General features: G+C 41.8%; 4 protein-coding genes, 1 long non-coding RNA gene and 1 other non-coding gene across 10 annotated transcripts; 4 read left to right on the top strand and 2 right to left on the bottom strand.

The window, feature by feature from the left end:
- The first annotated feature begins 268 nt into the window (after positions 1-268).
- On the top strand, positions 269-340 carry Trnaq-uug. The gene has a single exon. It is a non-coding gene; the product is annotated as a tRNA-Gln (tRNA).
- LOC112453366 (2-(3-amino-3-carboxypropyl)histidine synthase subunit 1) lies at positions 294-2,307 on the top strand. 2 transcript variants are annotated; one of them, XM_025014095.1, is made up of 5 exons: positions 294-443; positions 566-962; positions 1,021-1,328; positions 1,404-1,787; positions 2,056-2,307. In XM_025014095.1, the coding sequence occupies exons 2-5, from the start codon at positions 650-652 to the stop codon at positions 2,281-2,283; spliced, it is 1,233 nt and encodes a 410-aa protein (XP_024869863.1). In that variant the 5' UTR covers positions 294-443; positions 566-649; the 3' UTR covers positions 2,284-2,307. The 2 variants fall into 2 exon arrangements, with proteins under 2 accessions (XP_024869863.1, XP_024869864.1); XM_025014096.1 differs by having other exon boundaries at positions 531-962.
- A 77-nt stretch (positions 2,308-2,384) lies between these two features.
- On the top strand, positions 2,385-4,723 carry LOC112453368 (class A basic helix-loop-helix protein 15-like). 2 transcript variants are annotated; one of them, XM_025014100.1, is made up of 3 exons: positions 2,385-3,239; positions 3,468-3,705; positions 3,939-4,723. In XM_025014100.1, the coding sequence occupies exons 2-3, from the start codon at positions 3,481-3,483 to the stop codon at positions 4,254-4,256; spliced, it is 543 nt and encodes a 180-aa protein (XP_024869868.1). In that variant the 5' UTR covers positions 2,385-3,239; positions 3,468-3,480; the 3' UTR covers positions 4,257-4,723. The 2 variants fall into 2 exon arrangements, with proteins under 2 accessions (XP_024869868.1, XP_024869867.1); XM_025014099.1 differs by having other exon boundaries at positions 3,465-3,705.
- Positions 4,724-4,866: 143 nt separating this feature from the next.
- LOC112453365 (DNA polymerase delta subunit 2-like) lies at positions 4,867-7,246 on the bottom strand. Of its 2 annotated transcripts, none has more exons than XM_025014094.1 (7): positions 6,831-7,243; positions 6,533-6,729; positions 6,146-6,450; positions 5,862-6,078; positions 5,553-5,790; positions 5,189-5,481; positions 4,867-5,113 (listed from the first exon to the last, which is right to left on the bottom strand). In XM_025014094.1, the coding sequence occupies exons 2-7, from the start codon at positions 6,717-6,719 to the stop codon at positions 4,989-4,991; spliced, it is 1,365 nt and encodes a 454-aa protein (XP_024869862.1). In that variant the 5' UTR covers positions 6,720-6,729; positions 6,831-7,243; the 3' UTR covers positions 4,867-4,988. The 2 variants fall into 2 exon arrangements, with proteins under 2 accessions (XP_024869862.1, XP_024869861.1); XM_025014093.1 differs by having other exon boundaries at positions 4,989-5,113; positions 6,837-7,246.
- Positions 7,247-7,446: 200 nt separating this feature from the next.
- On the top strand, positions 7,447-10,558 carry LOC112453367 (probable pyruvate dehydrogenase E1 component subunit alpha, mitochondrial). Of its 2 annotated transcripts, XM_025014097.1 has the most exons (7): positions 7,447-7,817; positions 7,971-7,988; positions 8,359-8,595; positions 8,676-8,894; positions 8,982-9,230; positions 9,307-9,555; positions 9,660-10,558. In XM_025014097.1, exons 1-7 carry the CDS (start codon positions 7,767-7,769, stop codon positions 9,843-9,845), a joined length of 1,209 nt encoding a protein of 402 aa, XP_024869865.1. In that variant the 5' UTR covers positions 7,447-7,766; the 3' UTR covers positions 9,846-10,558. The 2 variants fall into 2 exon arrangements, with proteins under 2 accessions (XP_024869865.1, XP_024869866.1); XM_025014098.1 differs by lacking the exon at positions 7,971-7,988 and having other exon boundaries at positions 7,461-7,817; positions 9,660-10,557.
- A 125-nt stretch (positions 10,559-10,683) lies between these two features.
- On the bottom strand, positions 10,684-11,801 carry LOC112453385. The gene is made up of 3 exons (XR_003040605.1): positions 11,589-11,801; positions 11,285-11,413; positions 10,684-10,842 (listed from the first exon to the last, which is right to left on the bottom strand). It is a non-coding gene; the product is annotated as an uncharacterized LOC112453385 (long non-coding RNA).
- Positions 11,802-13,573: the final 1,772 nt, after the last annotated feature.

Raw genomic sequence — 13,573 nt, 5'->3', positions numbered from 1 at the left:
GGTAGAAAGACGAGTCGATAATAAAAAAAGAAGCATGGCGGAAAAGTTTATATTTGAAGATTCTTTTTATTCTATTTTGAGTGACAAAGAGCATGAGCATGTTATTAATTCTATAATTTTTGAGATTATTTTTCTCGAGACTGAAACCTCGTGCAAGACATATCTGACTTATTATTATTTATTTTTTTGTAAAAAGTGTATCTCTTTTCAATTGTATGTTACATGCTTTTACTTAAAGATGATAATATAGAGGACCAGTCTCAGCGAAGGTCCCATGGTGTAATGGTTAGCACTCTGGACTTTGAATCCAGCGATCCGAGTTCAAATCTCGGTGGGACCTGACTGAAATTTTTTTTTTAATTTTCGAAAATTAATACATTTTTTTTACTTTTCGCCTGTAAATAAAATAAACTTGCGTTGAAATCTGCAACTCGTATATCGTAGTAAGTTCTGTTAAAACGAGATATATTTTACAATTCCACATGCTCATCTCTGTTCATAACCTAATCTGTTCATAACCTAACTTGTAGATCCTTTTATTTGCATCATTTGTATGATCCGATAGTTGCTGCTAAAGAAAACAATAACGCTTATGGAGACCACGTGCTAAAACATTTTTGAGAATTCAATTGGCCGCGAGTTCGAGGAGATGGCCGAGCCGGGCGATTCCGTGGTGGTTATCAAGGCGAAGCCCGTTCGCAAGGTTTTCAAGGCTCCCACGAGGGCCAGCAAGATTCCCGAGGAACTCCTGAACGATTCTCAGCTGAATTCTGCCATAGCGGCTTTACCTGCGAATTATAATTTCGAGATACACAAGTCGATATGGAGGCTCAGAGAGGCCAAGGCGAAGCGGGTGGTTCTCCAAATGCCGGAAGGCCTCCTGATGTACGCCACAACCATAGCTGATATCATTGAGGACTTTACCGAAGCAGAGACTGTTATCATGGCCGATGTCACCTACGGTAAAAACTAGACAAGCGATCCAATATTTTCAGTAGTTTATATCGTTGTTTGTTGCAGGAGCTTGCTGCGTGGATGATTATACGACGCGAGCGTTGGATGCAGACTTCCTGATCCACTATGGACACTCGTGTCTTATACCCATGGACCAGGTCGCCGGTATCAAAGTGCTTTACGTGTTTGTTAACATTAGAATTGACATTTTACATTGCGTGGATTGCCTGAAGGTCACCCTACCAATTACCACAAAGGTAGCGCTAGTCAGTACAATACAGTTCGCCACAACGGTACAGGTGGTAGCGACGGAACTTAGAAGACAGGGTTACGAAGTCTCGGTGCCGCAGAGCAAGCCACTTAGCCCTGGAGAAGTACGATACGTTCTTTAATATGCTTTTAAATCATTAAGACGACGTGATAGGCAATGTGCGAAATGTTTTTTAAAGATTTTAGGATGCACAGCGCCACAAGTTCGATGCGCGGATGCTGTGATCTATATAGGGGACGGCCGCTTCCATTTAGAGGCTGCCATGATCGCTAATCCTAAGCTGAGGGCATTCAAGTACGACCCGTACGCTAAGAAACTGACTGAAGAATTTTATGACCACGAAAGAATGTTGACGACCAGGCACGAGGCGATACAACGTGCTATAAAAACCAACAAATATGCTTTGGTGCTTAGTACTCTGGGCAGGCAGGGCAGTCTTAATGTGCTGAAAACTCTACAAAATAGAATTGAGGCTTTAGGAAAGGAAAATGTCGTGATATTGATGTCGGAGATATTCCCGGATAAAATCAAGCTGTTCAAAGACGTTGACGCTTTCATACAAGTATGATCTTTGTGAGAAAAGTGCATCAAATTGTTAAAAAAAAAATGTTTCCTCTTCTCTGCATTAGTATCATTATATTTAATTTAGAAGAAACTATAGGAAAAATATTTAGATTTAAAAATGTATATATGTATATTTGAAAGAGATGTATAATTTCAAAAAGAGCTGAAAGAAGAAGAGAAAATATTTGCTCGAGTCAATATAACGTGATAGGTAGCTGAAAAGATTTATGTGGTATGTTGAATTATGTCAATACGTTTTATTCAAGATTGCGTGTCCACGATTGAGCATCGACTGGGGTGTCGCGTTCGAAAAACCATTTCTCACGCCCTATGAAGGTGCCGTCGCTCTTAAGATGGCAGAATTCGACAAGGACCGGCCGTATCCCATGGATTTTTACGCTACAATCAGCCTCGGACCATGGACCGCTAATCACAAGGAATCTGAATTAGAAAAAACCGATACCTGCTGCGGTAAATGTAAAATGGACAAATAAAGGGAATCGAATATGTAATTTAAATTTGTTATGAAATTATCTGTTAAATTATGTTAGACGAAAATCCCGTTAGATGAAAATCCTTCCCCGTTCTACCACGATCGTGCAAGTTTTTAACAAGTTTTTCATTAAACACAATGTAAATTCGAGCAGGTGCATTTGAGAGCTGTCTATATTAAACCCCCGTCATCCCTAAGTTGTTGCTAGCGGAGCGATAATGGGCAGATAGGAGGGTCCGCGTGGGCGAATTACGTCATACGCCCACCTGTAGCCCGCTCACACATAGACACGCGAATACTGTATATACAGGGTGTACAAAATCTAACACTCGCTACTCGATTTTTTTCACTCCCCTCTTGCTGTCGAAAAAAGAATATTAAAACTTAAACTATACATATTTGATTGAAACATCATTATTTTTCAACTTGTTTACAGAACATACTGACGAGATCGTGCGAGAAGTTGCGTGGAAAAAAAATGAATGCGAATCACCGAGTTAGAATTAATTTATATAAATCAAAGTGTTCTCAATTGGAAAGTATTGTTTTGAATATCGAAATGAAATATTTGTTATTCTAACATTGTCAAGGAATATATTGTAGGAGGATGAAAATTATCGATGAATATATGATAAAAACGACCGATGCGGGTGAAGGAAAGTGAAAGAAAGGAGCACAGAGTACATGACAAAATACCGGGGGTGAAAGGCGGCGCCGGCCGCACCCCGGTGTCGCGACGTCAGTCGTCGTTTCAGCGTGGCTCAACAAGTACACGCGGCGCCTAGCTCAGCACGGTTTCAAATTTTCGGAGATCTCGACGTGACTTTTGTCCGTACAGCTATTCGATATTAAAATGCGTTAAATCGACGGATGCAGCACCAATTGTGAGAGTAAGATCCACAAATCGTCTCTTACAATTCGATTAATCAACGATCCGATCATCGACATTGATAAAAAGTAAGTCATAGAAAAATGTCAAGCATTAATTTTATATCTTCAATCTTCTTTGTATATTCTTACTTCTGCTCTCTTTGTTTATAACTTAAATTGAAAACAGTAAACAAGGAAAATAGATGTGGGAAGACATGTTAAAGATTCTGGTTTTAAAATCGTGATCAGTGAAATTTAAATATCGAAAGTGAGATTTATTATTAATTATATTTTTTTTTCTTTCTTCATTAAAAGAAAGGAATATACTATGCGGTCTAAGGTGACAAACGAGAATACTTGGGAGACAAAATGGGCTACGGAATCGTCGCAGAGCGGTAGGAGCTTACGACGAAAGACAAAAAGAACGGAATCCTCGGTATTAAAATTGTCAAAACCCTCCAGGGGAAATACGGCACGGGAGAGAACTCTCAGGAGGCTGGAAAGCAATGAACGCGAGCGTATGCGGATGCACAGTTTGAACGATGCGTTTCAGGTACATAAAACAATATTATCGTGTTATATCTCAAATATAAAAACTGATAAGACGATAAGGAAGGACTATTTGTGTGAAGAAATGACTGTAACAACAAATATTTGTCTCTGATCTTTCTCGAAAAGATCCTCTTCTATTCATATACATATACAGTTAATATATAATGTTTTAAGGTATTTACACACGTATATCTTTTGTAAGATAATTAGTGAATATTTTTCTTCTTTCTCTAGTCCTTACGCGAAGTGATTCCTCACGTCACCAAAGAGAGACGGCTCTCGAAAATTGAGACGTTAACGCTGGCCAAAAATTATATAGTGGCCCTTACAGATGTAATATGCGCCATGAGAAGCGAGGAACGATCGGAAGATCAGCAAACGAACGGCTCCGAATGCCAAGATTCGTCAAGCAGCGAACAGCGATTGGAATCAACCACTGTTCGCGTGAACATTCCCGTTGCTTCCAGATCCCGCGGTTCGGAAACTCAAAATTTTTATCAAAATAATCGTTCGCGGTGGGAAAAAGACCAGGATAATGTTACAGGCCTCTGAAAAGTTACGGCGCTAAACGATATCGGGATAAAGGACGAATTGAGATCTCTAACGGTATTTCGACTAGTCTTCCTTTCCTTAATCGTGCATGCGTTTATGTCTTAAAAAGTTCCAATATTCAACGTATCTGTGCAAGTATTATCAAAATTAACGATATATCTTATGACTGATATAATAATCTAAGAAAAAACTAACTATATGTGCCAAAGGAAGATAGTATTTGCAGAAACGAATAAAAGAATATATATAGATATTAATAGTAATGTTACAATAGTTTATTTCATATAGAGCATTATATTATTTTTCGATAATAACGTAAGAAATGATTATTAGAGAATAGATTACATATGTGCGAAAAACTTAAAATAATTGCATTTTCAGATGCTTTTGCAAATAGCGAATGAGTTACAAAGTTTATAGAAACTCATTGTTTGTTATAAATTACTTTACAATTTTTATATTCTTTTACATTTTTATTCTTTATTATAAGTTTAGGTGATATATGTGTCATTAAGGTATATACAATAACAAACGGGCTACGTACGTGTAATAAATAATTATATATTTATTATATAAAGTATATGTTATATATTCAGATAAATAAATTTAATTATATATTTGAAAAACTTGATCAATATGTTTTCTACTAATCTTCTTGCATTCCTCACGTGGAGATCATACAACATTTTCATTGCAATGAACAATTATTTTACGATTAACACGTAATACAAATTATGATAGCCCATCGCCGAATGAGACGGACTGTGTCGTCAAGTCCTGTAAATTGACTAGCACCGCTGTTTTGGTTTCCGAGAACTTTGGAACGCATATCAATCTCACTGTATGTCTCTCGTCAGCTACACATTGGCATACATGAGTCATTTCACGTTAAACGAAAGTTGATAATCAAAACAGATTTTCTAAAATCCTACCTGTAACTAATTTTGTATCGTATTTATCCATATTTCCGGCGAAATATATGTCCGGCCATTCGTTCATAACGAATGGATCATTTTTGAAGAACGGATAAATTGGAATCGTGTCGGGACCGGTTGGAGCGTAATGCCTCCAGATCAAGGTACGCTCCAACCATTCCAACGCGGACAGCTGGGATAATCCAGCGATTTTCATGATATCCATGATCGGTCCGCCGCAAGAACCGGCTACGACACGACCCCCAATATTTGCGACCCAAGGATTAGTCGCACCGTGCATGCTTTTAAACCTGTATTACATCTAAATTGTATTATGTAAAGAAAGCTCGGCGGACGCAAGACTTAAACATGTCGCTGTTACCTGGCCGATTTATGTAAAGTACATGGGTGGAAGGGCTGCTGAGGCATGGTGTAGTTGCAAGCGGGATCGAACTCTCCCGGCATTAACACGACGCAACAGCAGTGGAGGATATTGCTGAGGAAAGCGTCGAGTTTATGCATCGCCATTACGTCTTCCTTGATCTTACGCTGGTCGTGCGATTTGATCTCGTGATAGCCTTTGTGATTGTATATTTTCGTGGAACCACGAATGGTGTTTCCTATGTAATTATTATTTATGCACGAATTACTATCGCCAGTCAGAAAATATGAACATTTTTGACATTCGTACCAGCGATAATGACTCTAGCAATTACTGCTTCTTCTTTTTGAGCATCGGCACATCCCGCCATTCCGGTTATCCATTCCGAAAGTAAATCTAAGCTAAGCTCATCCGTGTTATTAACCAGATCCAATCCAGATACTAGCAGAATTTTCCCGTCTTCCATCAATGAGCCGCTCGAACTGGAAGGCTTCGGATAGTATCCTGGAAAACACCAATCCTCTACCTAAGAGCAAAGTTTTTATATCAGCAAGCTAGATTCCCGGCTGTAGACTAATTATGCAAGTATATACCCAGAATGTTCCATTTTCCAATTCACGTCCGAGTACTGCGCAGACAAGTCCAGTGACTACTTCCTGTATATCCATGTGACTTCCTACCAATCTTACACGTAACGTTTCGTCCTCTAGAAATAATTTGTCGTCGACCGACGCATAATTGTTATTGCTTGGCTGAGCATCCAGCTGCAGTTCCTTGCTGAGGTCGCGCACAAAAGAAGGTTTCAGTCTCTGCTCCTTATAAAGTACTCCTACCAAAATGTAAGACTTTCCTGGGCTTTCCAAGGTTAGGCGTGAAACCTCTACATATGAATAATCGACTGTAACATACAAAAAAATAGAATAACATAGATGATGTAGTGTGGAAAGATTTTGGGTTCCGGGTACACAAACGTGGCTTACTCCATTTTAGTTTCGCTGCACGTAACGTGTCTTCCCGCAGATCGTTCAACCTTGCTGTATATATGTTGAGAGAATCATCGTCGTATTTTCTCTCTGTTAGCTTAAATCTGCCGAGGTCTCTGAAGAAGACAATTTTCCGGTCGTATTCGTGCGTTTCGTCGACCTCCATCCCTTCCAGTGAGAACATCAACTCCTTTCTGAAATTTTCCAAAGTCACGCTCGTGAAATAAAATCACATCAACGTGTTGTTATCACTGTTATCAGAGATATATAAAAAAAAAATAACGAAGAAGCGTACTATTGCCTTTCATTGTTTTCCGCATGTGAAGAGGACCTCGCGTTTTGAAAGAAACATATGATTAGTGATTACGCTGTCATTGCACTGAGGTGTAGAAAGTGTAAATAGAAAATTTTTATGCCTTTTGCGCCCTCCTCTCTTCCTCCACGATCGCGTACACATTTATCTCGTTTTAAGTGCAGAAAGTGCAGTCATTGTCACATGTCACCCCATCCCATATAAGGCCAGTGATTGGTCGGTTATGTTCGTGAGAGGGATAAGAACAGTGCCGGATTTTTTTATTTTGCAAAGGCGAGTAAAAAATTTGCGAACGTGGCATGATTAGGCCTGTTTGTTTTAGCTAAACTTCTTGCACAGTTCATCTTTTCTCCTTTTCTTTCCAATGTAAAAAGAAAAAGAGAAACCTTTTCTCTCCAATGTAAAAAGAAAAGGAGAAAAGATGAACCGTGCAAGAAGAAACAAAACAGGCCTATTGTCATTCATATACATAACGTCGCAGACAGTACCATATCCAAAATCAGGACATGACATAAGACGTCTCAAAAATGTCTTCTTCTTCTTCTTATGCGTTTTTGCTCACTTTCCCTCCTCTGGAATTGAATCGGCCATTATTCAATTTTTTTTATTTCATCGCGATACGATATTACGACATAACCACAACGCGAAATAAAAAGCAAGTGCAAGGAAAAGTCGGAAGAACAAAATCTGATGAAGATCATGCGCTGCGCGTTTTGCGCCCCGACTAGAACCGTTCCTGGGAGCGGAGCTACATCTGCACCTCGGTGCATCGTGCATCCCTTCGTGCATCATCTGGTCCGTCTACGGTTCGTGTCAGGTGAAGGTGGTTTACGGCGACGAGGCACACTTCAGCACTGGACTCCACGAGACGAGAAGCAAGTTCTGTTATCGCTGATCTCTCTCTCCCATCATTAGGAAATGATCCCGAGCTGCCTTAGGAACGTCGCCGCGCCGTTGTCACGACGAAACGTAAGTGCACCGACGGGCGACGCGTGACCTCTAAACACGCGTCGTATCGCGTTTTCCGTGTCAGGGTCTCGCCACGAATCCCAGACCCCTGTTACTTGCGACACCGTATCTCATGAGTCTTCTTCTTTCCTCAATATCTCGCATACTCGCCAGTTTGGAAGCTGGAACGAGGTAATTATCACTCGCGATCCGGTTATGCTGCGGTTCGCGTTAATGCTGTCGCCTTGTATTTCATTTGCTTTGGATTTGATTGATGTTAACACGAAAGCTCAAAATTTTGAGCCTCTCTTACATCTACTTCCACCAATATAGATTAACTTTAATCTCGGTTTAATTTATTTTCTATCTTTTTCTAGTTTTGAAAATTTGAACAGAGATTAAAGTTAATCTACATCGGTAGAATGAACATTTAAAGAACACCATCACTGATTCACGAGATAAACGTAAAGATAAACTTCACATTGTCTCACGTGTGTACAGTTACATGTTACATTACGATTTCGCGTCACTACAGACACTTACTAGATGTTGATGTTTGTAGGTGGCCTCGTTTTTCTTGAGCAAGAAAAATAATTATGCTACCGAAGCCTCCTTCGAGACCAAGCCTTTTCGCCTGCACAAACTGGACCAGGGCCCATCCACTCAGGTGACGGTAACCCGGGATGACGCTATTGAACTATTTAAGAAGCTACATACGATACGTCGTATGGAAACGGCTGCCGGCAACTTGTACAAAGAGAAGATCGTTCGGGGTTTCTGTCACTTGTATTCCGGACAAGTAAATATCATCTCGCATGGTTTTTGATATTTATTTAGTTTGAGATTACTTCAATCTTCTTTGTTGCATTTTCTTTACAGGAAGCTTGCGCAGTCGGCATGAAAGCGGCGATGAGATCCCAGGACGCTGTAATCACGGCTTACCGCGCACACGGCTGGACTTATTTGATGGGCATAGACGTATTTGGCGTCTTTGCAGAACTCACGGGCAGACAAGGTGGCAACGCCAAAGGCAAGGGTGGTTCCATGCACATGTATTCTAAGAACTTCTATGGAGGAAACGGCATTGTTGGCGCTCAGGTTTTACATTAATCTTAAAATTTAATTTTAATATCGCCAATGTGTAAATTTTTCTTTAATATTTCAACGTGTTGTCGCTGCAATTAGGTGCCGCTAGGAGTTGGAATCGCCTTTGCACAAAAATACTTGAATAACGGTGGAGTTTGTCTAACATTGTACGGCGATGGCGCGGCCAATCAGGGACAGGTGTTCGAGGTGTACAATATGGCTAAGCTGTGGGACGTACCCTGCATCTTCGTCTGCGAGAATAACGGATACGGGATGGGTACTAGCGTGGAGCGTGCCGCGGCAAGCACGGAATATTACACCAGGGGCGACTATATTCCCGGAATATGGGTACGTTATCTCCTCTCCTAAGAGATTCGCGTTTTTATTTAGGTAAACGGGATTTACGATAGAAATTGTATCGTAGGTGGACGGGATGGATGTGTTAGCTGTGAGAGAAGCTACGAAATTCGCGATCGACCACTGCACGTCCGGTAAGGGACCGATCGTCATGGAGACTGTGACGTACAGGTACAGCGGACACAGTATGTCGGATCCCGGAACCAGCTATCGTACGCGAGAAGAGGTGCAGGAGGTTCGGCAGACTCGGGATCCTCTGACCAGCTTCAAGGAGAGAATTTTAAATGCCAACCTCGTTACTGCGGACGAGATCAAAGTCAGTTGACGTCTCTTTCGTTAGATTTCGCGATTAACGTTATTAGTAATTTATTGTTACCCGAAATGATTTGTGTGGATAACACGATCTCTTTTCTATTCTAGGTAATAGAGGGTGAGATCAGAAAATCGGTGGACGATGCCATGAAAGCTGCCAAGAATGACAAGGAGATTCCACTGAGCGAACTCACTGCCGACATTTATGCGAATTGCCTAGAGAAGGAGATTCGAAACACGACACCCTTCAATCCTTTATCGCACGCCAGACTAGGGCCAGCCATAAATGCTTAAAAACTGCTCAAAGATCGTTTTCCTAAAATATTGTATATTTTACAGTCACATGCCACATCCTCCAATTTTCATAGACCTACAGATTAGTTGTATAGAGATGTACGTACCGCACACGATTCTTTAATTCGAGGATGTATATTATTTCGTTGAAGGGGAGAACTGATATTGCCGAAACAGATTAATTCGAGTGCAACCATTGCGCACCGATATTAATCTCAATGCTCCACGACGCGCGCGCGTAACCCGTTTGTTCTTCGAGGAACTACCTGAATTGGTGCACACTAGTGCAATAAGTTACACTAGTTACGGTCGAACAATGGATCTGTTTTCTATTGCTGAACTAGGTCTTTTAGGCTGCACTAGTTCCGAGTTGTATCTTTTTCCTTCTAATGTGGGGTAAAAAAGATACAACTCTGAACTAGTGCAGCTAGTTCAGCAATAGAAAATAGATCCAAAATATACTTGTCTCACTCTAATTTATTGCACCAATTCAGAAAGTTCCTCCTAGGAAAAGAACAGACGGAACATTTTGCGTTACAATCCAATGCTAAAGAGAAGATCCATTTTTTGGATAATTTGGGAAATTAAAATTTATAGTTTAATTTATTTTGAGTACGAGTTATCATGAAAATAGGATCTTTTACGGTACAACGTGCGCCTAAGACCTGAGCTATTTGTTAATGTGTTAATAAAAAAAAATAAATCTAAAAAAAAATAAAAATTTCTTTTAATTTCCGTTATAAAAAAATAAGTCACTCAGTTGTGGCAGAGAGAAACCTGAGAGAGGCCATCCCGGTCTTTTTCGTGTGTTGCTGTGTTGCATTTTCCGACGCGCCGCCTGAGAAAGTGCAACTCAACTACGTCGTATCGCTCGGTAACCGCACATGGTTTGCGTCCGTGCTAATGGTTCGTGTCTGAACTAGCCAGCTGGAGGGGATATTATACTGGCCGCGGCGGCCGCGCGCTCGGCCGGCCCGGGAGTTGCATCTGATTGCACCTGTTGATGATATTTTTACCTTATTTTGTATTATATTCTTTTTTACCTTATTTTATATTATATTTTTTAAATATAGATAAATCGCGCAAAAATATCTGTTCCGCGTAAACAGCCACCGTCGCCTCGATATCCCTCACGTACTGACTGTTGCTACGTTTATGCGAGCGTTACTTCTGTAGTAACTTACGATACGTCCGTCGCGTAAACGGGATTTTGTAGTAACTTACGATACGTTAGGGCCAAAGCACATATGACAGTCGTAGTCGTGGACGTAAGTAACGCACAAGCTTTGGCGTATCCTGATCTGTCAGGTCGGGGTCTACGACCGTCGTATATCGCTACGCCATGTTATGTGCTTTGGCCCTTACTCTGCGTAAACGAATGATATAACGTAAGTTACTACAGAAGTAACGCTCGCGTAAACGTAGTATGAGGGAGTTACGTAATCGCCAGGCTAATGATCACTACGTGTTCGCGATATATGTATATAACACTCGCGTTTCGAGAGACAGCTACGTCGACCAGACACCACCGAGACAGAACGCAGAACGTAGAATACAGCCAGTTAAACCTGTGAAAGTTAACGAAAGATTCGGCATACGTTGTCTTTTATTGTTCGTTGAAAGTTTTCGGTATTTTTGAACCGGCCGCGGCCGCGCGCGTAGGCCGTGACGTCATGCGCCGCTCCGCGCCGCCGGCGCGGCGGATCGATACGGTGACGGTGATGTAGTAGGCAGTGTAGGCACCTGCGCAGTCCGTACTAGCGGCGTGACCGTTGAACTCGAAAGCTCCGTACCTCGAAGATCGGCGCGTTTTCAACGTTGTTTCTGGCGATGAGCGGACTTGTCACTTGTTTCCGTCAACGCTCGGAGTAGTGTTACCTGCGTGAGTGACTCAGTTATCATTCTTCCGAGGAATCTCGCACCGGTAGGAAGTGTTTGTGCTTCGCGCGCGCTCGTCACCGACATCACCGTGCTTCGTGCTGTTTTCGGAACGCGCTCGTTTCGGTGATTGGCATTCCTGCTTCCTCGTTTCGCGGGCCGCGGGAATACTGCCGTGTGTGTAAAACAATTTAGAGTGTATGAGGTGTTTATCGGAATGAACGTGTCGCGCGACGCGCTCACTCGAGACGTCGAGGCGGAGGTATGTATGAATGACTTGCTTTGCAGTTTCGCGCTGTGATATTCGCGAGTGACAGTCGCTCCTTCCGCCATGTCTGGATTCGCGAAGAACGCTGACGTGCCGGACGTGTCGTGTGATTTAGCTCCGATTCTCTCCGTAGGGAAAAAGGGCTGAGAGATATTGATCGTGTCAAGTGATTCCGGTGATTCGATCGGTGATAACGGAACGCCGCGATACATCGCCCGTTCGTGAATGCTTCATAATCTCGATTTACGAGTTTGGTAACGTATTGTGCGTGCGATATTTAATTTCAACAGCGTATCTCTGATTGACGAAGTGCGTGTCTTTATTAACTGTCCGCTCGACTTGCGTAGTATCGCGCCAAGTTGCCAACATCTCGGAACATTTCGTCGCCCATTATTACGTCGCCCATTAACAACGTAACGCCGGTAACGCGGTGATGAACGCGGAACGACGCGGAGCACGCGGCGTCGCGACTCCTTCAAATTTGCATGAAAAATTCATGTTACCCGCTTTTATATTACAGAGAAAAGTACTTTTCCTTCCCACGGGTACGACCTTGGCGAGGTGGGAAGGCTCCAGTACCCAGTACGAGGATTTTACCCAAGCAAAACTCTTGTTCTGCTTGGATAAAAATTCAAAGACGGGGAAGCTAACGTACCCTCGTCCGCCGATTTAATTGAATGAACGAACTGCAGCCGGTTCGTCGCGTTTGCTTCGGGAGTGCCGTTCAAGTAATCGGACTAAAGGACTTTTCTAAACGGGAGTGCCGTACAGTATCGCGCGAGAAAGACTTTTAATGAAATTAGTCCGCGCGCGATTGTAGTTTATTATCCGCGAGTGTTTCTCGCGAGTGTCCTGTGCGGTGAGACGATGAAGCCTAAGTATCCCCTGAGAGGAGGAGGAGGCCTGGGAGAGGCATCGGGCACCGACGGAGCAACCTTGGGGTGAGTATCATCTCTTTATATCTGCGTAAAATTAAAATAGTTCTTTTTTATTTATTCGAATTGTTTTATCTCGATAAATTAAAAATAATTAGAGAAAAAGATTATCTAAAATTTTACTCTTATAAAGATCGTTTTCGGTGAACACAGATGATTGTGTTGCTAAATATTTTATTGAAAAACAAATTAGTTGCGCGTAAAAATTATATTTTGAAAAATGTTGATTATTTTGAACGCTTCTTTAATTTGAATCTTATGTTTGTATGTTACAGTATCATCGTAGCTACGTGGCTGAACAACTCCGCCCGTTGCACATCAGCGTGGTGAGTCAGAATTTTTTTTATTGAAATGACAAATCTACGATTAGTCAGATATAGAGCCATTGTATCTCGGAACATATCGACGCTTATATATATAAATTAATTAAGTCAGGGTTTTAGGAAGTCGCGTCCGCGTCGCGTATACGTCTTCCCCGGGAACGCCGCCGCCGCGGTGCCGGGTGGAAGATCCGTCATGCCACGCGCCACGTCAAATCTGCACATACACATATATACGTAGGGACATGCGATTTCAATATGCAATATTGCGACATTTTAGAATACTCTGAACATATTAACTTCCGCAAATTTGGAGATGTCTATCTA

Source organism: Temnothorax curvispinosus, unplaced genomic scaffold, assembly GCF_003070985.1.
Source record: "Temnothorax curvispinosus isolate PA1 unplaced genomic scaffold, ASM307098v1 QBEX01004269.1, whole genome shotgun sequence".
In the NCBI taxonomy this organism is placed as follows: Eukaryota; Metazoa; Arthropoda; class Insecta; order Hymenoptera; family Formicidae; genus Temnothorax; species Temnothorax curvispinosus.
This window is presented reverse-complemented; position numbering and strand designations above follow the sequence as displayed.